The sequence below is a fragment of the Salvelinus alpinus genome, chromosome 5, assembly GCF_045679555.1.
Source record: "Salvelinus alpinus chromosome 5, SLU_Salpinus.1, whole genome shotgun sequence".
NCBI lineage: Eukaryota > Metazoa > Chordata > Actinopteri > Salmoniformes > Salmonidae > Salvelinus > Salvelinus alpinus.
The window spans coordinates 33,793,920-33,820,441 of NC_092090.1; the positions used below are offsets into that span (position 1 = coordinate 33,793,920).

The following is a 26,522-nucleotide window of genomic DNA, read 5'->3' on the forward strand; positions in this document are numbered from 1 at the left end:
CACGCACGCACGCACGCACACACACACACACACACACACACCATTTAGATCCCCACTGTAGTCTGGCTCTTACCAAACAGTGTTATGTGTTGGCATCCATGTCCTGTCCCTGAACCTCCCATCGTGTAGAAAACCTACCAAAGAAAATGACTCCCATTCAAACAGCAAAGCCTCTTCAGAAGTAAATCAAGTTTCGATCAATACATTAACACAGTAGCCCAAACCAAGGAGATTGTTGTGGGAGAAGAAAACATGTTTTCTTGAATGTCTACCCTTGACATTTTCAATTCCTTATCAAGTTTAAAGTCATGTGGGAATTTTCCCCCTTCAGCCAATCTCTGTGTGTAAAGAACCGATTTCTTCAGAAATTCTCCTTTAGTAAATATGGTATCCCAACTCTGTCAAATTCATCATCAAAGAATACAATGAAGATGTGATGGAATAGGAGTCTTCTCACCCACACAGTACAGGAGGGATAGACAACTACATGCTCAGCAGCAATCTCATCTTTTAGGCAAATTAATTGGAGAGTGAAATGAAACTCTAAGGTCTATGGATCCTCAAGTCTTTCCACTTGAAACACTGTCCGTTTCAAACGTTTCATCCTTCACTTGTCACAGCTAGGAATTACCCATCAATTAGCAGGAGATCCCTACAGTACAGTACCATACATGTTGAACTGTCTGCTCCACATTGGATGGAGGAGGTATTGGATTAACTATATGTAACGGATGTGAAATGGCTAGCTAGTTAGCGGTGGTGCGCGCTAATAGCCTTTCAATCGGTGACGTCACTTGCTCTGAGACCTTGAAGTAGTGGTTCCCCTTGCTCTGCAAGGGATGTGGCCTTTGTGGAGCGATGGGTAACGATGCTTCGTGGGTGTCAGTTGTTGATGTGTGCAGAAGGTCCCTGGTTCGCGCGAGGGGACGGATGTAAAGTTATACTGTTACATTGGTGCCGTGACCCGGATCACTGGTTGCTGCATAAAAGGAGGAGGTCGAAAGGGGGGTGAGTGTAACGGATGTGAAATGGCTAGCTAGTTAGCGGTGGTGCGCACTAATAGCCTTTCAATCGGTGACGTCACTTGCTCTGAGACCTTGAAGTAGTGGTTCCCCTTGCTCTGCAAGGGCCGCGGCCTTAGTGGAGCGATGGGTAACGATGCTTCGTGGGTGTCAGTTGTTGATGTGTGCAGAATGTCCCTGGTTTGCACCCGGGTCGAGGGGACGGATGTAAAGTTATACTGTTACATATAGTCCTAAATCCCTGCTCTGTGATAATGATGCGTTGCTGTTTGGTGTGGAGTCACCTTCTCTCTCTCTCTCTCTGTGTGCTTTCTCTATCTTTATGTGTGTGTTCATGTGACGTGTGTGTGTGTCTGGATGGAGGTGCTGAGCCCCGGAGCTGGGAGGTCTTACAGGACAGGACCTGATGGGGATCTGACTAATCTAGCCTGGATGCTACTGATTAGAGGGTCTATAGCTGAGGCTAGCTCAGGGAAGAGGTGGCAAGGGGAGGCTGACAGCTCTGATTGCTGCCCAGCTGTTTAAGGCCTCTAATCAGCTGACAGCCAAGTGGTCTCTCAGAATGCAGTGCAGCACGTCGTTCATGATTAGACTCCATTTTCTTTTGTGAAGGGAAGGCAAATCCAGGAAGCCGCTGAAGTGATTCACACTGGAGTCAACCTCTAGATCGCCCTCGTGATTAGCAACATGTTCTACTCAGCTGTCTTTGAAATCCTCACAAATAAAGAGCAAAAACACATTTCACTCTCAGGACACACTGTTATCTTGCTAAGGACTGAAATTGTGTTTGGGTAGAATGAATTCACTGTGTTTCCTTTTAGGAGGGTACAAAAAAGGAGAACTTGAAGCATGCGTAAGTGGCACATACAGTGGGGAGAACAAGTATTTGATACACTGCCGATTTTGAAGGTTTTCCTACTTCCAAAGCATGTAGACGTCTGTAATTTTTATCATAGGTACACTTCAACTGTGAGAGACGGAATCTAAAACAAAAATCCAGAAAATCACATTGTATGATTTTTAAGTAATTAAATTGCATTTTATTGCGTGACATAAGTATTTGATCACCTACCAACCAGTAAGAATTCCGGCTCTCACAGACCTGTTAGTTTTTCTTTTAGAAGCCCTCCTGTTCTCCACTCATTACCTGTATTAACTGCACCTGTTTGAACTTGTTACCTGTATAAAAGACACCTGTACACACACTCAATCAAATAGACTCCAATCTCTCCACAATGGCCAAGACCAGAGAGCTGTGTAAGGACATCAGGGATAAAATTGTAGACCTGCACAAGGCTGGGATGGGCTACAGGACAATAGGCAAGCAGCTTGGTGAGAAGGCAACAACTGTTGGCGCAATTATTAGAAAATGGAAGATGTTCAAGATGACGGTCAATCACCCTCGGTCTGGGGCTCCATGCAAGATCTCACCTCGTGGGGCATCAATGATCATAAGGAAGGTGAGGGATCAGCCCAGAACTACACGGCAGGACCTGGTCAATGACCTGAAGAGAGCTGGGACCACAGTCTCAAAGAAAACCATTAGTAACACACTACGCTGTCATGGATTGAAATCCTGCAGCGCACGCAAGGTCCCCCTGCTCAAGCCAGCACATGTCCAGGCCCGTCTGAAGTTTGCCAATGACCATCTGGATGATCCAGAGGAGGAATGGGAGAAGGTCATGTGGTCTGATGAGACAAAAATAGAGCTTTTTGGTCTAAACTCCACTCGCCGTGTTTGGAGGAAGAAGAAGGTTGAGTACAACCCCAAGAACACCCTCCCAACCGTGAAGCATGGAGGTGGAAACATAATTCTTTGGGGATGCTTTTCTGCAAAGGGGACAGGACGACTGCACCGTATTGAGGGGAGGATGGATGGGGCCATGTATCGCGAGATCTTGGCCAAAAACCTCCTTCCCTCAGTAAGAGCATTGAAGATGGGTCGTGGCTGGATCTTCCAGCATGACAACGACCCGAAACACACAGCCAGGGCAACTAAGGAGTGGCTCCGTAAGAAGCATCTCAAGGTCCTGGAGTGGCCTAGCCAGTCTCCAGACCTGAACCCAATAGAAAATCTTTGGAGGGAGCTGAACGTCCGTATTGCCCACCGACAGCCCCGAAACCTGAAGGATCTGGAGAAGGTATGTATGGAGGAGTGGGCCAAAATCCCTGCTGCAGTGTGTGCAAACCTGGTCAATAACTACAGGAAACGTATGATCTTTGTAATTGCAAACAAAGGTTTCTGTACCAAATATTAAGTTCTGCTTTTCTGATGTATCAAATACTTATGTCATGCAATAAAATGCAAATTAATTACTTAAAAATCATACAATGTGATTTTCTGGATTTTTGTTTTAGATTCCGTCTCTCACAGTTGAAGTGTACCTATGATAAAAATTACAGACCTCTACATGCTTTGTAAGTAGGAAAACCTTCAAAATCGGCAGTGTATCAAATACTTGTTCTCCCTACTGTATAGATGCTCATGAATTCAAACCATTTTTTTCTGCCTGGAGGTGGAAAGTGTATGATCATCGGCCACATGACCAAATGTCCCTCCTGGATGCAGTGGATGCCGGCTGCAGAGACATCTCAGCTGAAGACTGCCAGGGGTGGACAAGGCATGCCAAGCGTTTCTATCCAAGGTGCATAGCGAGAGACGACATAACATTTTGCCAAAGGCTGAAGACCGTGTAGATTAGAACAGGACTGTGCATTTTTGTGTCTCTTCTGGGCCTTATTTTTTACTGTAATTGTGTTTTATTTGTACACATTTGGAACCGAAAGCCATGTTTGTTGGATTTTTTGTTGATCACTGGCAGCAATTTCATGTTGCTAATAAAGCTTTTACTGCAGCAATTCTGTCACTTACTATATTTTTCTACTGTACATTCTATAAAGTAAAGATGACTCTTTTAGATAGTATGTTGCCAAAAATGCACACATTCGACACTCAACCAAAAAATGTAGAGTGGGTTACAGTAAAAGGAAACTGAATTATAAAAAACAATGGATTTCATGTTGTCTATTGTCTGCAGGTAGAACTGAAACATGAAAAGTAATGCCGTTTTTGTAATGCCATCAACTATTTTGAAAGTCGTTGTGCTGATTGACTATATGTTCCTCTTGGATAGAAAACACGTGCTAGTGTTTTGACAGAATGATTGGATATTGAGTCGGGTTTGCCGTGTTTTGATAGAGTTAGTGTATGTAGAGAACGTTTCTTTTGCATTTTGAAATGTGGACTTGGTTTTTAATGAACAAAAAGTGGTTTTGAACAGAAATGTACTATTTGGCTAATTGTGCGATGTTGGTGTGTTGCTGTGTTAAGAGTTTAGAAAAAGTATCTTAAATATAGGTAAACGGTTGTTAGCAATTGTAAAAAACTGTAATAAAAATGTGACTATAATATCGTAAATAAGCACAGTCTGGAATGATCTAGTCATTAACGGCGCAAAATGATTCGATCGGATATGGCGATATTTTGTGACATATTGTAGAAGAGGTCTCCCCAATTTTCCCCAACCCTATTATCGACAACGAAACATTCTCCCACATACTGTTCTTATTTGTGCCATTTCAAGATAAAGTCCTGATTTCAGCAAACCATGGAACAGTTTTTGTCAACAACATAATGGTGTGTTTTGGGAAAAGAGAGGTATTTCATGCAGAGTTCACTAGCTCATGTTGTTTAGTTGAATGAACAAGCCATGCTAGCAGGGTGCAGTCAGGGGGTTCGCTAGGCTACAGATGTAGGATATTAATTTGATCATCCTGTTGCAGGAGACATTATTTGAGGTTTACAAAGGCTCCAGAAGTTAGTAATTTCCCCTTTGAAATGGCAGACTTGATTTTCCCTTACGAAAAATATATCAAACCCCAGAATATGTCCATGAATTATAATCCACATAATAATTCACATTTCCTGTTGCTGCAGGAATATCTTCCTGCTGCAGCAAACTGGATCAAATTAAGCTGTAGCTGTAATGGTGGTTAGCACAGATCCAACATTTCCACCCATGACTGGACTGAGGCTGTAGGTTGCTTACTGTCACTGGCTGGACAAGTAGGGATGAATAAACAGTGTATCAGCCTGCCGATAAGAGACTTAGAGAAAAAATAGTTTCAGAATTAATTAATTTACTTCAGTAGCCAACTTTTGCAGGGCAACCCTCCAACTCTCTGTTAGGGCAGAGCTGAGATGACAATGTTGTGAGGAGTCATGTGCCCAGGGAATCTGCTTCCCCTATTATTGGTTATAAAGGACTGGAGGGTTGGGAGTGGACTCAGTGGAGTCTTAACTAAAGAACACAAACCTTTGTTTAGACTGGCACCAAATGATGTGCATCGATTACTGTAGAGAAGGAGACCCAGCCCCAGTTTCAGCCTCTCACCCAGCTGTTCATTACATCTCCACCAATAAAAAGTAATGAAAGCTGGTTTGTCTCTTGAGCAGACAGATCTGGGCACAGTGGCTGCTGCTGGTGGAATCCAACACACCAATCACATGATGAAAGGGGATACCTAGTCAGTTGTACAACTAAATGAATTCCACTGAAATGTGTCCATGCTTGTTGTCTTGAATGTGTTATCAATAGACCTTATAATGCTATTGAGCAGTAAGACAGTACAATACAACACACCCCATGAGGATGGGATACTACTAGCTGGGAGCAACCAAAGCGATCAGGTTTTACTGTTGCCCCTTGTCTCTTGGGCCTGCTACTGTACAAATGCAGTCAAATTGATGTCACGCTCGCTTTGACATTTCTCGACATTCATTCTGGCTGTGAATTATTGTTAGGGCCAGGAGATTTTCCTGACCATATGACCTGACCAGGACTAGGGGCCTGGAGCTTTTCCTGATCAAGTCACATAGTACGAAAAAACTCCTAGTCCCTCTTATTTTATGGGTCTGATTTCACATCATTCTTAGCCTTTCTATCCATCCCCATTACCGTTACTAAGCCGAGTAAAACGGATCACTATTTAGTTTATCGAGTTGGATGTCAGTTGAACTGTACAGTAGATTCCCTCAGCTCCATGTCCAAAATATTGCTTTCTCACGAGTGCCCTGTGTCAGAGGAGTGAAGTGAGGCCTGTGCAGAAATTACCCGGACCTAAACATTTACCTTTATGTCAATGGCTGTGTGTACACTGGGGGGGGGGAACAGAGGAGCCGTTCACTTATGCAGGCTATATTCTGCCTCCGTGCCTCGGCTCCATGACTCGCTTTGTAGGTATTTATTTTATCCCCAGATCATTTTAAATAAACCAGGGTGCCTTTAAAGGGTCTCGTTACAGAACATCCATTTAGCTTTCACTAATGGCTGATCCAGTGGTTCCATGTGAAACCTCCATGTGAAACCTCTGCGGAGAAGCATTTGGTTGGCAGATGGCAACTCTCTGGAACACGTGGAGAGGTTCTTTGTGTTAGAAAGTATATGTGCAAATCCCACACATGCCCTTAAGGTTCCCATATAAATGTGTTAATTAAAACAAAACTTATTTATAGACAACTGGTTGTATCAACTTGACAGCTATTTGACAACAACTTGCGGCAGTTTGATTCTTGATGGGCCTCCTATGGTTGTGTGTTGGTGTGTGTGTGTGTGTGGGGGGGTTGTGAGTATGTGTGTGGCAACTGTAACTGCTACACACTCCTAAACACAGCTCCTCTAGGGTCTAACAAGAACACCTAATTAGAGCCTTCTGGATGTGTGTCATAACATCCTATTCTGGTCTTTTAAACACATTTAGTTGAGTAGAAAATGGTACATCTATCATGTGGGCAATGTATAAGATGCACTGAATAGTTCAAATGAAAGACTCTCTGTTTCCCCAAATTGTAGCTGGTTACTGTATAGAGCAGCTATTTCTGGCTGTGTGAGGCATTTGTATTCCGTCAAGATTTATATCATACACACTTCTTTCACACATTTTCACACACTCTCTTCTGTTTACCCACAGAGACTCTTCCTGCTTATCTTCATTGTCCGTATAATGAGAGAGCTCGCCTATTTACCACGAGAGTATACATTTGCATTCTCCCATGTTGTGCATTAGTACAGTCAGTTCTATTAATTGAAGCTAACAAAGTCAATTGGACAAGCCTAGAGGAGCAGTGCATTTCAGGGGAATCATTGAGTGTATTAGAATGGTGTTAATGATGCTGCTGCTGTCTGTCATTTCCAGTAATTAGGGCGTTGTGGGCTCTCCGGGTTTTATATAGCCGGGAAAAAAGGAAAACGACACACACTGCTTCCCTACTTTCACAGCTCCATATCTGTCTGGAAGTGTGTGTTTATGTCCTCCCTCTCCTCTCCTCTCTCTCCGCATCCTCCTCCAGAGTGCTGTTATTTTTTGCCTTGACCCAGATGTGTAGACTTTAGCAGGAGATGTAGCTGTGGTGTCGTGGAGACGGGCCCCAGAGGACTGCCTGTCAGGATGTGCTATAGCAACAGAAAGAGAGGTGGTCCGTCCTGATCAATAGAACGTCAGGTTGAAGGCACAAGGCTAAGGGGAATGGGGAATTGCTTTACAGAGAGAAGTGGAGAAAATGTGTCAAAATGTGGCCATGGGAGATGTACACTGAGTGTACAAAACATTAGGAACACCTTCCTAATATTGGGTTGCACCCCCTTTTGCCCTCAGAACAGCCTCAATTTATCAGGGCATGGACTCTACAAGGTGTCCAAAGTGTTCCACAGGGATGCTGGCCCATGTTGATTCCAATGATTCCCACAGTTGTACTGTACTACCATACCCCGTTCAAAGGCACTTAAATATTTTGTCCTGCCCATTCACCCTCTGAATGGCACACATACATAATCCATGTCTCAATTGTATCAAGGCTTAAAAACCCTTCTTTAACCTGTCTCCTCCCCTTCATCTACACTGATTGAAGTGGATTTAACAAGTGACATCAATAAGGGATCATAGCTTTCACCTGGATTCACCTGGTCAGTCTATGTCATGGAAAGAGCAGGTGTTCCTAATGTTTTGTACACTCAGTGTATATTCCCATTTGGGTCTCTTTCCTCTCAGTTCAAATCTCAGTTCATGTAATGGATCATTATTTCCTATATGTTATATCTACCTCATCTTGATTATGTTCTGAAGTATTCTACAGGTGATTGGCGTTAAAAAAGGAATAGAGGTCTATAGAGAAGCGGTTTATGTAGAATCTGATATGCAACACAGGTCTGTGTGACCAGCCTGAGCCAATGGCACGCTCCGTGCATTAGTGGTGTGTTAACGCACCATAGCCTCAGATGTCAGTTCACTCTCACTCAAAAACCACAAAGCTTCACAGATCCTTAAAAGACTCTTCAGAGTCAATGGGCTCAGGACAGGTTCTGATTCCATTGCGATAAACATGTCCCCACAGATGCGTCATGGGCCAGGCAGAATATTGATGTCCCCTCCAGTGAAGCAGCAGGGTACCAAAGACAGGAGAGGGGGGTTGATGGGGAGAAGGAAGGGGGGAGGCAGTAGAAGTGAGTAATTAGTTTGTGGCTCTGTGATCATTGGCCTGGAACTGACACTGTGGAACTCCTCACCGTTCCCTGACCCCTACAGAGAGCAAGCAGCAGCAGAATGAGCCCACAAGAAGTGACATCATATCACTGCCTGAACAGCCTGCCTGGCTCTCTCAGCCCAGCCCTAGCCCACTGGGCCTGTAGCCCATCAAACTCCCCAACAGTTTAACTGCCATTTCCAATGTTGGGGGAGAATAAACCATAAAAGCCAGAACCAACTGATGTAAGTGGTGTTGTCGTTGCAACAGTGTTGCTGGACATGATGCTTTATAAGCTGCGGCTATAGTCTGTGCCCAGTCTGCCTTGATGAGGCCAACAGATGAGACCAAGTGCCTATTAGTTCAGATTGTGATTGTGTGTGTGTGTGTGTGTGTGTGTGTGTGTGTGTGTGTGTGTGTGTGTGTGTGTGTGTGTGTGTGTGTGTGTGTGTGTGTGTGTGTCTGTGTGTCTGTGTGTCTGTGTGTATCTGTATCAGTCGAAATCCCTTCCAGTTTGCCTACACTGAAAAATTAAGGTTCTTAAAATGGCACCTATGGTTCTTCAGAATTCTAAAAGGTTATTGAAATGTATGGAAGCCTACAGACGTGTATCTTTCATAGCACACAGCAAATTGGCCAGTGTTATCTAGTGTTGATTTTCAGTGTAACATTTTTAGTGTTGATTCAGGAGTTAAATGAACACTTGTAAAGAGTTAAATGAACACTCATTGGTGTAAAATAATCTCAGTGTTAGTGTTAATAACCAGAGATGAACCAAAACCACGCCCATCATTATCATATTTCCCAGCATTCTCTATTGCAGGTTTGTTTCAATATCTATGTTTTCGCATGTACATTGATTAATTAATCTTATGCTACTCAAATATAAATAATGTCAATTTTTCTAAGCTATTTCTATTTGTTACCTGGACTTATTGCATCCATTACTGAAATGGTTGTTCCAGGGTCGAACAACCATTTCAGTAAAATGCTTCCCCTATGGCGGGGGTGTCAAACTCATTCCAAGGAGAGTCTAGTGTCTGCTGGTTTTTGGTTTTTCCTTTCAATTAAGACCTAGACAACCAGGTGAGGGGAGCTCCTTACTAATCAGTGACCTTAATTCATCAATTAAGTTCAAGGGAGGAGCGAAAACCCGCAGACACTCGGCCCTGGAATGAGTTTGACACGAGCCCTATGGCATCGCTCTGAAGAACTTTTATTTTTAAGAGTGTACCACCTCCTGCGAGGCTACATTATCAGTCACTGGTTCAAGTAGGTGACACCAGGGGAACAGGCTCTTGTTCTCCAGACACCGACAAACAGCTTTGCACACCGGTTCCAGCTCTGTTCATTTGCTGAGTCAGAGTCCAGGCAGGAGAGTGAGGTAACTCAGCTGAGACATTTGAAAGGACTGCAGTTTCTGTTTCGCCTGCCTGCTATCCCTGGCCCTCAACCAAACTGCCATCACAGTGCCTCCCCGTCTCTCTCTCCTTTCTCTCTCTCTCTCTCTCTCTCTCTCCATTCTCTCTCTCTCTCTCTCTCTCTCTCTCTCAGTGTCTCTCTGTCTCTCTCTCTCTCTCACACACACACACACACACCCTTGACTGGATATTACTAATGAACTCTTCTCCCAGTAGAATATGCTGCAGCTGACCTCGAAAAACAAAGGCCTGTGTAAACAATGTGGCTCTTGCTGTTGTTGCAGAGCTCTGCGAGAGAGAGAGACTTGGTAATTTACCAGAGAGATGATGATGAAGATGAGGAGGCAGCGTGGGAATAAGAACTAGGCTATACAGCTGAGTGAGTTTAGGACAGAATATCCTGTTGCTTCTCTCAGACAGACTCAAGGACATCTCTCCCACACTCTATCTCTCTCTCAATTCAATTCAAAGGGCTTCATTTGCATGGGAAACATGTTTACATTGCCAAAGAAAGTGGAATAGATAATAAACACAAGTGAAATAAACAATCAGAAAACTCTCTCTCATCCCAGTCACTCAAACACCTCTCTCCCAGTCTCCCAACCCCCTCGCCCTCCTCTACTGTCTCTCTATCTCCCCCTCTCTATCGCATACACACTCTGTGCATCAAAAACACAGGGACGACAGAGAGAACAAGAGATGAAGGCACTTGGTGCAGGATAATGTATGGATCAGTGTTTCTCCAGCTCTCTCTCTCTCTGAGATAGATAAGGCTGATGAATGATGTCCTCCCCTAGAGCCCTCCAGAGCAGGGACTGTGGATCCATATTCATTAGAATATGAATTAGCTTCCTTATCTGATGGTTTATTAGGCAAGACTGTGATGATCCGTGCTGCCATAGCAATTCTCGGCGGCCATCATAGAATATTATCCTGCTATTGTCACCCGCCAGTGTTTTCGTGATGATGCTCTCCAAAGAGCGAAACCGATCTGTTCCCCAACATCATCTGACTGTGCCCTTCAGACTGAAGCAGAGATGTCTCTGACTGGAGGAGATGGTATCAACACAAGCACAAGTAGTAACACTAATAGGCCTCTCGCTGTCTTTCTCTGTACTGAAGCAGCAGTTTGAAATAGACAACACTTTTTACTGGTGCATTGGGATTACACCCAGAGCCGGTCCTGACCTCCCTGGGGCCCTCCTACCTGCAAAATTCTGCTAGGGGGCCCTCCTACCTGACCCGTGAGCCATGTAAACCATTTGCCATCACCACACAGTCACACCTGACACCCCAATGCTCCCACTACAATCCTGCCTCCTTTAAAACAGTTTGCTCCATCTGTCAGTCAAAGAATAAGTAGACATATACAGAACAGAATGAGCTATATACAAACACTATTTATTGAATATAATATTTTTGATAGAATCTTAAAATAAGTGAATATTAACATTAACATAAATAAGAAATTGTAGAAAATATAAAATGTAGAAAATAATCAAATATAACACTGAGCTTTGGCTCTGCTGCCTGGTAAGTAGTCCAGTACTCACAATATTATGCAATTCGCTTTGTCTATACAATGTAAACATAAGCCTATAGGATATGGCTGCAGCTATATGTCTTTAAAATAGTAAAATAAAACCTATACAGCTGTGTGATTAACTTTGGTTCCCTCTACAGCCTGGGCATTTTCAGCATCAGCATGGACATCTGGAATGTCTGGAAGAAATTGAGAAAGTATGTCACATAGTTAAGCAGTTATTTACATAAATGCACTTCTGCCATACACTCTGAAATATTACTAAGTGTGTAAACATTTGAATGTTTGAATTCAAATATTACCATCAAAATACTCCTCTTCTGCACTTTCTTGACGCAAAATCATCAATGATGTCATCATAGGACATGTGTTTCCCCATGTCATGATTTATGCTCATGATGGCCAGACCACTCAAACGTTCCTGTGACATGGAAGACCTCAGGTGACTTTTGATGAGCTTTCATTTTGAAAAGCTCCTGACGATGCTACTGTTACTGGTAGGGTGACTGGAATTCTTAGGGCTATCCAAAGGTTAGGATAGTGTCACGCCCTGACCATAGAGAGCCTTTTATTCTCTATGTTGGTTAGGTCGGGGTGTGACTAGGGTGGGCATTCTAGTTTTGTTATTTCTATGTTGGCCTGGTATGGTTCCCCAATCAGAGGCAGCTGTCTATCGTTGTCTCTGATTGGGGATCATATTTAGGCAGCCTTTTCCCACTGGGTTTTTGTGGGATCTTGTTTATGTATTGTTGCTTGTGAGCACTGCATAGCTTCACGTTCGTTTTGTTCTGTATTGTTTTGGTGAGTTTCATTTATTAAACATGTGGAACTCTACGCATGCTGCGCCTTGGTCCATTGATTCTAACAACCATCGTGACATATAGAGTTCCTCCAGGTTTTTCTCACAGAGAAAGGAAAGCAGCTCAAAGGCAGTCATCTTATCTGATGGCAGATCAGGTCAATTCTGAATCTCGTGTGCCAGATCCATTCCACTGATGTCACGATCATCTCTGAAGGTTAAGAGTGTATTCAACGTCCATCCAGTGAGCCTTTAAAGATTCACTGGACATCTGAGAGGCAGTGCTGAAGTTCAGCAGCACTCTATATTTGGTTTTCACCTGGTTGAGTGTTTCAAATCTCTCATCCATGGATGTCACAGCAGAGTCCACCACAATGTTGAAGTAGTTGACTTCAAAGTTTTTCAGTGCATCAGTCACTGGTGCATCAGGAGCCTCGTAGCTGAAATGCCTCTTGTTGTTTCTCAGTCTCTTCTCTTTCAGAACAGCCTCCACATTAATTTCTTCACAAATGCTTTTGGTTGTTGTCTGGGCCTCAGAGAATCCAGTTTCCCGGTATGTAATGGGGGAGGCCTTTGCATTTGAGATTAAATTCAGTGCGATATTCAACTGCATTGAGGCGGATTGGAGGAGCTTGTTCACCTTGTTTGTCATTGTCAATATCTCACACCATACGACACAGCAAATCAAGAAGCGGTAGGACCCAACTTCCTCTGCAAGTGCTTGTGCCTCCACTTTGGCCACAGGATCGTTGATCATCTGTCTGGCTTCCAGTAATGCCTCCCGAACCTCAGAAGCCTGATACCTGATTGCATGAACACTTTGAAGCCTACTCTCCCATTTTGTGTCACTCCATGAATTCACAGTTATGTTCATGTGTTTCTTCAAAACACTCCATCTTTGTGTGCCAGCTGAAAAGAAGGTGAAGAGCTTTTGCACATGCCCAAAAAAAAACAACTGCATATTTTGAAGATTTGGCAGCATCTGCAATGACAAGGTTTAGAGTATGTGCTCCACATGGGACGAACACAGCTCTGGGATATTTTTTGAGCAGTCTGGCTTGTACTCCTTGGTGCTTGCCCTTCATGTTGGCCCCATTATCATAAGCTTGCCCTCTGCAATCTTCAAATGGAATCTTCAGCTCGTTCAGCTCATCTAAGATGACAGTGGACAGATTCAAGCCTGTTGTAACCTCAACCTTCACAAAGCCGAGGAAGTGCTCTGTGATCTCTGGCTTTCCCTTTAAAGCCACGCTTCTCAGAATAATGGACATTTAGCCCTGGTGACCAATGTCAGGTGTACAGTCCAAGATAATGGAGAAGCACTTTGAGTCTCTTACTTAAGTCACTATTGCTTCCAGAATCTTGTCACTCACAATCTGCTTATCTAGCTTGCAGTCCTCTAAGATGACTGCAAGCTAGCACATCAACTTAACGTTACTGTTATTTGCTGACATCAAACTTGGAGAGGAGAGAACACAAGTTTGCCTGATTGCTGTTCCCGCAATTTACTCTCATGGTGTTTTTATATATATATTTTTTATGACCAGAAGGATAGTTCCGCTTAATCCTCTCATCGAAGTTGTAAACATTGACACCCGCTTTGACACGAGGGGGAAGCGGTGCCCTTGCGTAATTGTGGGGCCCTACGCAAGTTGCGTAGTGAGCGTATAGGGCCGCCCGGCTCTGATTACACACACCCTATGTCTCACAAGGACATGACTTCTGACTCTCCTCATGAGTTTCTTGCAGTCTCTTTCCCTCTCTCTCTCTCCCCCTGTCACCAGAGGTTTGTACCTGCAGGGAGACGGAGCCATTACAGCCCAAACTCATTACGTCCTCCTCAGCGGGGGCATGGGCTGGGCCTCCTTGTTTTAGCTGATAGAGGTCAGGAACTGATTAAATGTTGAAAAGTGGAGGCTAATCACATGGTGACCCCCCTGGGCTGTATTGTGGCCCTCAATTTCGCTTCAAACAATGGATCTTTAGGGTGGCTCAGACGATGTGCTCCTCCTATGGGCCAGTTACCCTGGGCAGTCAACATAGCATATACCACACTACTCTACTACCCTGTCTCCACAGCTGTGTGTCTGTCTGTGGACTCATCACCTGGGCTGCTCCTCTCTGGCCCGACCTTCATTATCTCTCTAATGCTTCCTAGTTAGCTCTGTTCCATTATATTCTATTCTAAGATTCATTGGAAATTTGTGGATATGGATTGATAGAACAGGTGTTGATTAATGCCGCAATTGACTTCTATTCTGCTGTGACCCCTCCAGACTGTGTGGTAGCAGGGCACGGTGTTACTGTTAGAAACATACTGTGGGAGGGGAACATATGGGAGGGGTGAAATGTGCAGCCTGGTCTGGTGCCATTATAGCTCAATGAGGTCTGATCCTATAGAGGGTGTTTGGCTGTTGTATTTCTCTACTGTCCTCCCTGAGGCCTCTTATCAGCCCTAGCAGATATGCAGACTGACAGACGGGTCACTCTGAATTCACGCTGCCTCCGTGATGGACGCGGTCGCCATCTAACAGAAAGCATTTTCACTCCCAGTCGACTCTGATAGATCTCAGTTACTGGGACCCTCATCAGGATCCACAGCCTCTCCAGTTAATGAAGGAACGTGTAAGTGATCTCCTATTCGCATGGTTTAAACATTTGCCCCTGAGGGATGAGGGTCTGTGGAATCCATTATGCCTGGTTCAGATTGACTCCCAGTCAGTCAGTTCTCCATGGTTAGCCTGCCTGCCTGCCTGTTGAGGGTTTGTAACAACACCACCAGGGTTTGTTTGGATGAGATGGACCGACTGCGCCTGGCCTCACGGCAGGCTCTGATCATATTCATGGTGATGGAGTACAAACATGCACGGCCACCCGGGGTAACTCAATATGGCTGTGAGCATGCATATCTTACAGCCAGGGGAGGGCTAGGAGATGGAGGGCTTGGAAGGGGAGGCAGGACGGAAAGGGTTACTCCCTCCCTGTTTTGCCCTGTGATATTGTAACCAGCTGCTGTCGCCCTGGGCTTCCTGCTAACCGGACCGCCATAAATCCATCCTTAACCCTCAGACTCCACTATTTATCAAGTCAACAGGGGTGATAGTGCAGAAACGGTGGAAAGAAAATATGAAAAATACACAATGTTTTCTTTGCCTGATTAAAGACTCTATAGTGCATGCTGCGAATGTTGCTTTTCTTACCCTCTGGGGTTATTGTAATACAAACCCAATATACTCTACTATGTTAGTAGTTCTCTAAACAGGCTAAAAAGAAGAAAAGTGGAGTGTGAAGTTAGTTATGTACAGAGTGAGTTGGGAAATCAATGTGTGTCTGGCTGAGAGGTGAAAGCCCTGCTGGACAGAGTTTAGCAGCCCTGCAGAGACACACAGAATAGATGTGTTGGCAGCAAACACAATCACAAGGCTTGTTAGAGGAAGAGGAAGAACACAACATTTCTCCAATCTCTCTCTCGGCTGAGATAATTGAAAATAAATGATGTCTTGTCGCAGCGGTGCTGCAGACTAAATACTAATTTGTGCTGCAGAGCAGAGGACTCAGAGAGCTGTGCTCCTATACCTCCACCTCGGTCTAACATGGCTCCATCCGGCTCCGACAAAACTCTCCAGAACCCCCACCTCATCTCTCCAGTCTCCAGGCTTCCAGTCCCCAGGAGTCCCACCCTAACAGGCCATGGCACGAGCACGTGTCAACAGGTTGTCATTCTAGAGGTTAACCCCCAGTTAGAGGGAATTGTTTTTACAATGTGTGCCTTTTCTGGTTTATTTACCTTCCCATAAACCCCCTCCCTCAGGTCAAGGGTCAGGGGGAAGGACATCCCAGGCCGTCTGTAGGGGAGCAGGACACTGTTTAGACTGGGCCTCTATGCCTGTCCCACAGCCTGGCTCTACGCCTGGCTCTGCACTCATACACACAGAGGGACACAAGCAGCTGCCTTTGGGTAGACTAGAGCATCCTCTATCCCTCTACTACACATGCATATTTCTCATTTTCCAAGATTGCATCTTTCAAGGGTAATGTTCTGCATTATATAGTTGGTAGCAGCAGTGCCCCTGTGCCTGTATGGCAATCTCTCTGTGGCTAATGAGCTTGTCGGTCTGCAGTGCAGTGGTGGACAGAGGCAGTCAGGCCTGGTGGGCTGCAGTGCAGTGGTGGACAGAGGCAGTCAGGCCTGGTGGGCTGCAGTGTTACTGGGGTCAGAGACAGACAGGTCTGGTGGGCTGCAGTGTTACTGGGGTCAGAGACAGACAGGTCTGGTGGGCTGCAGTGTTACTGGGGTCAGAGACAGACAGGTCTGGTGGGCTGCAGTGTTACTGGGGTCAGAGACAGACAGGTCTGGTGGGCTGCAGTGTTACTGGGGTCAGAGACAGACAGGTCTGGTGGGCTGCAGTGTTACTGGGGTCAGAGGCAGTCAGGCCAGGTGGGCTGCAGTGTTACTGGGGTCAGAGGCAGTCAGGCCAGGTGGGCTGCAGTGTTACTGGGGTCAGAGGCAGTCAGGCCTGGTGGGCTGCAGTGTTACTGGGGTCAGAGACAGACAGGTCTGGTGGGCTGCAGTGTTACTGGGGTCAGAGACAGACAGGTCTGGTGGGCTGCAGTGTTACTGGGGTCAGAGGCAGTCAGGCCAGGTGGGCTGCAGTGTTACTGGGGTAAGAGACAGACAGGTCTGGTGGGCTGCAGTGTTACTGGGGTCAGAGACAGACAGGTCTGGTGGGCTGCAGTGTTACTGGGGTCAGAGACAGACAGGTCTGGTGGGCTGCAGTGTTACTGGGGTCAGAGGCAGTCAGGCCTGGTGGGCTGCAGTGTTACTGCGGTCAGAGACAGACAGGTCTGGTGGGCTGCAGTGTTACTGGGGTCAGAGACAGACAGGTCTGGTGGGCTGCAGTGTTACTGGGGTCAGAGACAGACAGGCCTGGTGGGCTGCAGTGTTACTGGGGTCAGAGGCAGTCAGGCCTGGTGGGCTGCAGTGTTACTGGGGTCAGAGGCAGTCAGGCCTGGTGGGCTGCAGTGTTACTGGGGTCAGAGGCAGTCAGGCCTGGTGGGCTGTAGTGTTACTGGGGTCAGAGACAGACAGGTCTGGTGGGCTGCAGTGTTACTGGGGTCAGAGACAGTCAGGTCTGGTGGGCTGCAGTGTTACTGGGGTCAGAGACAGACAGGTCTGGTGGGCTGCAGTGTTACTGGGGTCAGAGGCAGTCAGGTCTGGTGGGCTGCAGTGTTACTGGGGTCAGAGACAGACAGGTCTGGTGGGCTGCAGTGTTACTGGGGTCAGAGACAGACAGGTCTGGTGGGCTGCAGTGTTACTGGGGTCAGAGACAGACAGGTCTGGTGGGCTGCAGTGTTACTGGGGTCAGAGGCAGTCAGGCCTGGTGGGCTGCAGTGTTACTGCGGTCAGAGACAGACAGGTCTGGTGGGCTGCAGTGTTACTGGGGTCAGAGACAGACAGGTCTGGTGGGCTGCAGTGTTACTGGGGTCAGAGACAGACAGGCCTGGTGGGCTGCAGTGTTACTGGGGTCAGAGGCAGTCAGGCCTGGTGGGCTGCAGTGTTACTGGGGTCAGAGGCAGTCAGGCCTGGTGGGCTGCAGTGTTACTGGGGTCAGAGACAGACAGGTCTGGTGGGCTGCAGTGTTACTGGGGACAGAGACAGACAGGTCTGGTGGGCTGCAGTGTTACTGGGGTCAGAGACAGACAGGCCTGGTGGGCTGCAGTGTTACTGGGGTCAGAGACAGACAGGCCTGGTGGGCTGCAGTGTTACTGGGGACAGAGACAGACAGGCCTGGTGGGCTGCAGTGTTACTGGGGTCAGAGACAGACAGGCCTGGTGGGCTGCAGTGTTACTGGGGTCAGAGACAGTCAGGCTTGGTGGGCTGCAGTGTTACTGGGGTCAGAGACAGACAGGCTTGGTGGGCTGCAGTGTTACTGGGGTCAGAGACAGACAGGCTTGGTGGGCTGCAGTGTTACTGGGGTCAGAGACAGACAGGCCTGATGGGCTGCAGTGTTACTGGGGTCAGAGACAGACAGGCCTGGTGGGCTGCAGTGTTACTGGGGACAGAGACAGACAGGTCTGGTGGGCTGCAGTGTTACTGGGGTCAGAGACAGACAGGTCTGGTGGGCTGCAGTGTTACTGGGGTCAGAGACAGACAGGTCTGGTGGGCTGCAGTGTTACTGGGGTCAGAGACAGACAGGTCTGGTGGGCTGCAGTGTTACTGGGGTCAGAGGCAGTCAGGCCTGGTGGGCTGCAGTGTTACTGCGGTCAGAGACAGACAGGTCTGGTGGGCTGCAGTGTTACTGGGGTCAGAGACAGACAGGTCTGGTGGGCTGCAGTGTTACTGGGGTCAGAGACAGACAGGCCTGGTGGGCTGCAGTGTTACTGGGGTCAGAGACAGTCAGGTCTGGTGGGCTGCAGTGTTACTGGGGTCAGAGACAGTCAGGCCTGGTGGGCTGCAGTGTTACTGGGGACAGAGACAGACAGGTCTGGTGGGCTGCAGTGTTACTGGGGACAGAGACAGGCAGGTCTGGTGGGCTGCAGTGTTACTGGGGTCAGAGACAGACAGGCCTGGTGGGCTGCAGTGTTACTGGGGTCAGAGACAGACAGGCCTGGTGGGCTGCAGTGTTACTGGGGACAGAGACAGACAGGCCTGGTGGGCTGCAGTGTTACTGGGGTCAGAGACAGACAGGCTTGGTGGGCTGCAGTGTTACTGGGGTCAGAGACAGTCAGGCTTGGTGGGCTGCAGTGTTACTGGGGTCAGAGACAGACAGGCTTGGTGGGCTGCAGTGTTACTGGGGTCAGAGACAGACAGGCTTGGTGGGCTGCAGTGTTACTGGGGTCAGAGACAGACAGGCCTGATGGGCTGCAGTGTTACTGGGGTCAGAGACAGACAGGCCTGGTGGGCTGCAGTGTTACTGGGGTCAGAGACAGACAGGTCTGGTGGGCTGCAGTGTTACTGGGGTCAGAGACAGACAGGCTTGGTGGGCTGCAGTGTTACTGGGGTCAGAGACAGTCAGGTCTGGTGGGCTGCAGTGTTACTGGGGTCAGAGACAGACAGGCTTGGTGGGCTGCAGTGTTACTGGGGTCAGAGACAGACAGGTCTGGTGGGCTGCAGTGTTACTGGGGTCAGAGACAGACAGGTCTGGTGGGCTGCAGTGTTACTGGGGTCAGAGACAGTCAGGCCTGGTGGGCTGCAGTGTTACTGGGGACAGAGACAGACAGGTCTGGTGGGCTGCAGTGTTACTGGGGACAGAGACAGTCAGGCCTGGTGGGCTGCAGTGTTACTGGGGTCAGAGACAGGCAGGTCTGGTGGGCTGCAGTGTTACTGGGGTCAGAGACAGACAGGTCTGGTGGGCTGCAGTGTTACTGGGGTCAGAGACAGTCAGGCCTGGTGGGCTGCAGTGTTACTGGGGTCAGAGACAGTCAGGTCTGGTGGGCTGCAGTGTTACTGGGGTCAGAGACAGTCAGGCCTGGTGGGCTGCAGTGTTACTGGGGTCAGAGACAGTCAGGTCTGGTGGGTTGCAGTGTTACTGGGGTCAGAGACAGTCAGGCCTGGTGGGCTGCAGTGTTACTGGGGTCAGAGACAGACAGGTCTGGTGGGCTGCAGTGTTACTGGGGTCAGAGACAGTCAGGCCTGGTGGGCTGCAGTGTTACTGGGGTCAGAGACAGTCAGGTCTGGTGGGCTGCAGTGTTACTGGGGTCAGAGACAGACAGGTCTGGTGGGTTGCAGTGTTACTGGGGTCAGAGACAGACAGGTCTGGTGGGCTGCAGTGTTACTGGGGTCAGAGACAGTCAGGTCTGGTGGGCTGCAGTGTTACTGGGGTCAGAGACAGACAGGTCTGGTGGGTTGCAGTGTTACTGGGGTCAGAGACAGACAGGTCTGGTGGGCTGCAGTGTTACTGGGGTCAGAGGCAGTCAGGCCTGGTGGGCTGCAGTGTTACTGGAGTCAGAGACAGACGTGTTACTGGGGTCAGAGACAGACGTGTTACTGGGGTCAGAGACAGACGTGTTACTGGGGTCAGAGACAGACGTGTCCCCATGGAATGCTAATGCTCCGTCAACACTGCAATTATCATGTTACATTTGACAGAGCTGGACAGAGCTGGACACTGCTATAGGCTGACGAGGGGCTGTATGGGGCCGTTAGGCTTTCAACACCATTCAGGGGATGACAACAACAGCAATCTAGACCAAAGACTCATTACTCTGCAAATAAACAGATTATAAACCAGATTTATGGTTTTGTTTTTCGGTTTGCGTCATAGACGGATGAGGAGAGTTGTAAAGTGGAAAGATATTAGCGATCTTTGTCCAAATTAGAGCCATTCTACGTGCAGCTTTACCAGCAACATGTATGTCCTAGCCAGTGAAGTCAAAGCTGTCCTCTCTAAGCACCCTTCAGTTTTCAAAAGCTTTAAAAGAAATATCCCAGTTCTACTGTCTGACGGCTCTCCTCAACCCTCCACACACTAGATGTCTATTGGTTAATTAAGGAAGTGTAGGCATACTGCATATTTGTACAAAACTAAAAATGTTGTATTATAAAGAATATTTGATGTATTTTATTTAGTTCTTGTTCCATGGTTAAAGTTGGTTAGACCTACAGCTCGTTGCATGTCTCTGCAGCTTGCAGACAGTCTTCTCATCGTTCCCTCATTCTGCATCTGTGTGACTGGTCTGACTGACTCAAACTTCCTGTCATATTTCAACTGCACACGTCCCTGTGGGTGGTCATACCATACTATGCATGGGTCCTCATACAGTACCATACTACACATGAGGGAAATGACTGTATGTATGAATGATTAGCGCCCTGATGGAAAAAGTCTATGCCTGGGCCTTGTGTGTTTTCCATCCCCTGTCCACTGATCAGAAAACAAAATGGTGGGGATATATTGGCATCCTGGCGAGTGTTAAATGGTGACTGTGACACGCGGTGTAAATCTCCTCAGTCCCTCAGTGGCATGCAGAGTTGGGCTCCAGGAAGTAAACTGAATTAGAATGTCAGTGTACTTCCTGAATTGACTGAATAAAAAATGGTATTGACCCTAACTCTGATGGCATGCCCTAGCAGTGTCTGTCAGTCTGTCAATCAGTCTGTTTGTCATGCTGGGGGCATGGTGGCGGACGGTAATTAATGAGTGTCTGTTAAACAGTGCAATGTGATCCCAAATGGTAATTAGAACACAGAGCCAGTGTGGAGCCACACATTTTCATTAGCCCAGGAGACAGGTATGCGTTGGTGAAATATGACTCTAAAAGAACAGCCATTCAGTCAGGTTCGCTATAAGGCACAGACGATAAACTCAGCTATTAATGAGATTTACTGCAGACACTTACCTGTCTGCCTTCTCATTGGTGCTGAATCCAATTTATGGAAAGCAATAAAAAGGAAGATAATGGAAACAAAGACGGAAAATAAATGAACAGAAACGAATGAAAACAAATAGAATAACATAGAATAGAATGCTGGTTTTGCTCGTCTCAGATTGGACCTGTGATGTCTTGTCAGAACATCCCTGCAGAGTCTGATTTAATATTGAAAGGGAATTTGTGAGTTCCACCACAATCTAAACGGTAAACACACATTGTAACAACATATTTAGTATGATTGTGTAAATATATGATTGTTTTATGGAAATCTACCTCACACTATGGGGCATTTCCCCCCAGTGGGAATTGCCACAGAGAGAGCAGCAGAAAACCTGGTGAGATTGAGCAGTTCATTTGATTGGTTGTGCTCAGCTGGCGATGAGGCGAACACTCAGAGGTGCCCATTAATAGGCGTTTTACGACTGATGTTGGAGGAACGGTCCCTCTGCTCAATCTCTGCCTTACAAAATGGTCATTGTCATAGCCTCGTTCTATTCTCAGTCAAGCTAATAATATGTTTTTACACAAAGTTCTCAGCTTCCTGCTTGTTTCCTTTAACGTCAGTGATGAGACATTTGAAGCATGGGAAGAAGTGTTGTACTCTGAAGATGTTGACCGGCACAGTCTCTCTGAAGGTCAACATCTAAAGCAGTCTGTCTTTTCTTACCATATGGCAGTTTAGTTTAGTAACACAGACACACACACATTCAGTGATGTGACAATCCAAGGTTAATTAACATATCAACATGGAAATACAGGTGCACTTTATGATCCGTGTTTAAACACCCTCATGCACATTTCTAGCTAGAAATGAAAAGCGCATGAGAGTACACGTATATATACAGGGGCAGAGAGTACACGTATACATACAAGGGCAGAGAGTATGCGTATACATACAGGGGCAGAGAGTACACGTATACATACATGGGCAGAGAGTACACAAATACATACAGGGGCAGAGAGTACATGTATACGTACAGGGGCAGAGAGTAGACGTTTACGTACAGGGGCAGAGAGTACACGTATACATACAGGGGCAGAGAGTACACATATACATACAGGGGCAGAGAGTAGACGTATACATACAGGGGCAGAGAGTACACATATACATACAGGGGCAGAGAGTACACGTATACATACAGGTGCAGAGAGTAGACATATACATACAGGGGCAGAGAGTAGACGTATACATACAGGGGCAGAGAGTACACATATACATACAGGGGCAGAGAGTACACATATACATACAGGGGCAGAGAGTACACATATACATACAGGGGCAGAGAGTAGACGTATACATACAGGGGCTGAGAGTACACATATACATACAGGGGCAGAGAGTACAGGTATACATACAGGGGCAGAGAGTACACATATACATACAGGGGCAGAGAGTAGACATATACATACAGGGGCAGAGTGTACACATATACATACAAGGGCAGAGAGTAGACGTATACATACAGTGGCAGAGAGTACACATATACATACAAGGGCAGAGAGTACACGTATACATACAGGGGCAGAGAGTAGACGTATACATACAGGTGCAGAGAGTAGACGTATACATACAGGCGCAGAGAGTACACATATACATACAGGGGCAGAGAGTACACATATGCATATAGGAGCAGTTTCCAGGACACAAATTAAGCCTAGTCCTGGACCAAAAAAACACCTTTCCAAAATACTTTTCCCAGATTTGGCTTGGTCTGTGTCTGGGAAACCACCCCATGGACACACAAATATTCAATACATGTTATTTCTCTGATCTTCTGATCTAACTCTTCCTTTCAAACAGTTTTCTCTGTCCCTCATGTTTTAGTTTAAATTAATAGATTTGTAGCAGCTGAATTGAGTCTTAAAGACCGGAGTCTTAAAGTCCAACTGAAACCACCATCTCTCTAGCCGTCTCAACCCCTTATTGGCTATTATGTCATGGTTCTTATTGAAAAGACATGGAGTTGGTTGGATGTAGTCATATTTCTACTGACAACCAGTTACTGTCAGTGTCATGCCAGTGTCATCCTGTGTGTTATTGTACCCCGGGCATTTCCTCCAAGGGCACACAGCCAGGGAATAATGCCTGGGGTAGTGTGTTTCTCCTCTGATATAGTGGTCTACCTCCATCGAACCGTACCGATCAACCTTTCAATCCTACAATTTCCTGGCATGGTGAAAAGCATTTAAAAGTATCTCTCCATCTGTTTACCCCATCTCTCCCTCTGTTCCTCCTTCGTTCCCTCGCTCCTTCTCCTCTCCATCTGTATGTGTGTCTGTTTTTCAACCTCTTTCTCAGTACATGTGTCTTGTCCTCCCCTCCCACTTCCCTCCCACCCCCAGGCTGAGCTGGTGTCCCCTGTGTCCCTCCCCTCCCTCCTGGCCCTCCCGTCTGGGTTAATGTTCCATCAGGTGCAGTACCAGGACCAGGACCGGGGCTGTAAATCAAACAGGCTACAGTATGTGTGGACGAAGTCCAGGCCTGATATACAGGACCCGGCTCTGCCTTGTAATCTACTGGCAGAGGCCTCTGACGGCTTTAAACCCATTCTATTACACTTGAACTGTGATTTAAAGGAGCCCAAATGTTCACTCTATTTCTCCTCACAGGATGTATTTCCTGGGACTGTCAGCTATAAAATAAAGAGAATTGTTTTTAATGGGAGACTAGAGGGGGAACATGGAGGTAGCTACTCTGGTGACAGTGCAGAGAGGGGGGAAATTGCCACAGAAGAGATCTATCAGGCTGTAGGGAAGCAGTAGTGTTGATTGGAGTTGGGCTGAGGAATTAGGAGGAGATTGGTTCCTCAACCTGACCATCCGTCATCAGGGCTTTAGGTCTTCAGGTGACAGTAGATACGAAAGGCATTGTGAGAAAATATATACGGGTGTCAAGGACAGTCCTGTAACTGTAAGGGACAGTGTTACTAGGAGCAATGTAAAGAGTTGGTCTGTCAAATGTCAATATGTTATGCGTGTTGTTTGTGCTCTTAACCTCTGAGCAGATGGGTTATCCATGGGTTAGATTAAGGTTATCTTAGATGGACTTAATTAGTTTGAGAAAAAGGGTTATTGATTTCTGTGATCATCTGCTGCCTTTTCCTCCCCCTTATTACTCATTGTAATCAGTCAATCAGTCAATATTGATTGGTGAAGCCTTCCCTCTCACTGTAACCATGCATAAAAAAACACATTTCTGCCTACCACAAGACAACATGAAAATTAAATCAACTGGTGAATGCCTGTACATTTCCTAGAGGACATGATGTTATGGCTGTATTGTGTTGGTCTACTGTTGCTCTCTAAATCTCAACATCTCTACTCTGTCTCTCCACAGATCACCTTCTTCATGCTGCTGTCGGCGGTGTGTGTGATGCTCAACCTGGCTGGCTCCATCCTGTCCTGCCAGAACGCTCAGTTGGTCAACTCTCTGGAGGACTGTCAGCTGGTGAGAGACCAGTGCCCTGCCCATCTACCCCCTCTGTCCCCCCTGCATGTGCCCTATCTCTCCCATCTACACAGGCCAGTACTGGTTCCCTATCTCTTCCATCTTAACAGGGGCCAGTGGATGTGGTGGGGCCCCTGTTCATATGAAGGAGTTGTGGCACCTGGTGTTGAAAGGCCCTAGCCTGTCTGGGATCTGTCAGTCTCACACACCAGTTGAATCAGTGTGCAGAGCACCGCCCCACCCGCCCAGCTCACAGTAAAAATAAATATTAACACCAGCCACGCCTACGTCCTTCTTAATAGTAGGGCTCAGTGCCGTTTGTCTGTCTGATTACCCACTGGAGCTCATAGTTTAATTATTAAGAAAAACATAATAATCCTCCGTCTGGGGAGAGAGCGCTTTCAATTTGTCTGCCGTCTGCGGCAGGTTTCATTTCTGTTCCTGTGTCAAATTCACAGAGCTTCCCGTTTTCAGATGGCGTGGCACAACATATGTGTCAGGATCAGGCTGGGGAAGGAGTTGCATACCTCATACTAGTATAGATTACATGAATCCATAGACTCATGACAAGAGTAAAGTTCCTAGAACAACTATGCTGTTAGAGCCATAGAAAATCACAGCTCTCAAAGTTCTCTAAAAGGGGTTTCTCTGTAAAAGAAAATACTGAAATCCATAAATTCTGGACTTGTTTAATTAGTGTTTAATAAGCTATAAATAATGAATAGCTTTTTGGGGATTCAAAATTAAAACAAATATTTGAATACCGTACTTCTCTACATGGCTCCAGCTCTGAGTAGCGCAGTGTGCTTGTATACTGTGTATTGTGTGTGCTGAATGGATGGATGGCTATGAAGGGATTATTTATAGCAGAACAACAGCTCAAGCCCCTAGCCTACCTATTCTGTTCTGTGACCACTGTGTTGTGTGGGGTTGTATCAGCACTGTAGTCGGCTCCACAGGATATCCTGCATTCCCTTCACCAGAATACGGCCCCATTCTACCATCTCTCTCCCCGGCTTCAGTCTGCCCCAGCACCAAGCACAGAGAGACCCAGTAGCACAGACAGACCCAGTAGCACAGACAGACCCAGTAGCACAGAGAGACCCAGTAGCACAGACAGACCCAGTAGCACAGACAGACCCTGTAGCACACACAGACCCAGTAGCACAGACAGACCCAGTAGCAGAGAGACCCAGTAGCACAGACAGACCCAGTAGCAGAGAGACCCAGTAGCACAGACAGACCGAGTAGCAGAGAGACCCAGTAGCACAGACAGACCCAGTAGCAGAGAGACCCAGTAGCACAGACAGACCCAGTAGCAGAGAGACCCAGTAGCACAGACAGACCCAGTAGCAGAGACAGACCCAGTAGCACAGACAGACCCAGTAGCACAGACAG

General features: G+C 46.8%; 1 protein-coding gene across 2 annotated transcripts in view; it reads left to right on the forward strand.

Moving 5' to 3' along the window:
- The window catches only part of LOC139575970 (protein ENTREP2-like), a 164,121-nt gene that overhangs the window by 94,480 nt on the left and 43,119 nt on the right, over positions 1 to 26,522 (forward strand). For both annotated transcript variants that reach the window (XM_071401498.1, XM_071401497.1), the window contains exon 3: positions 25,014 to 25,124. In XM_071401498.1, coding sequence (XP_071257599.1) covers positions 25,014 to 25,124 — 111 coding nt within the window. The remainder of the gene's footprint in view (positions 1 to 25,013; positions 25,125 to 26,522) is intronic.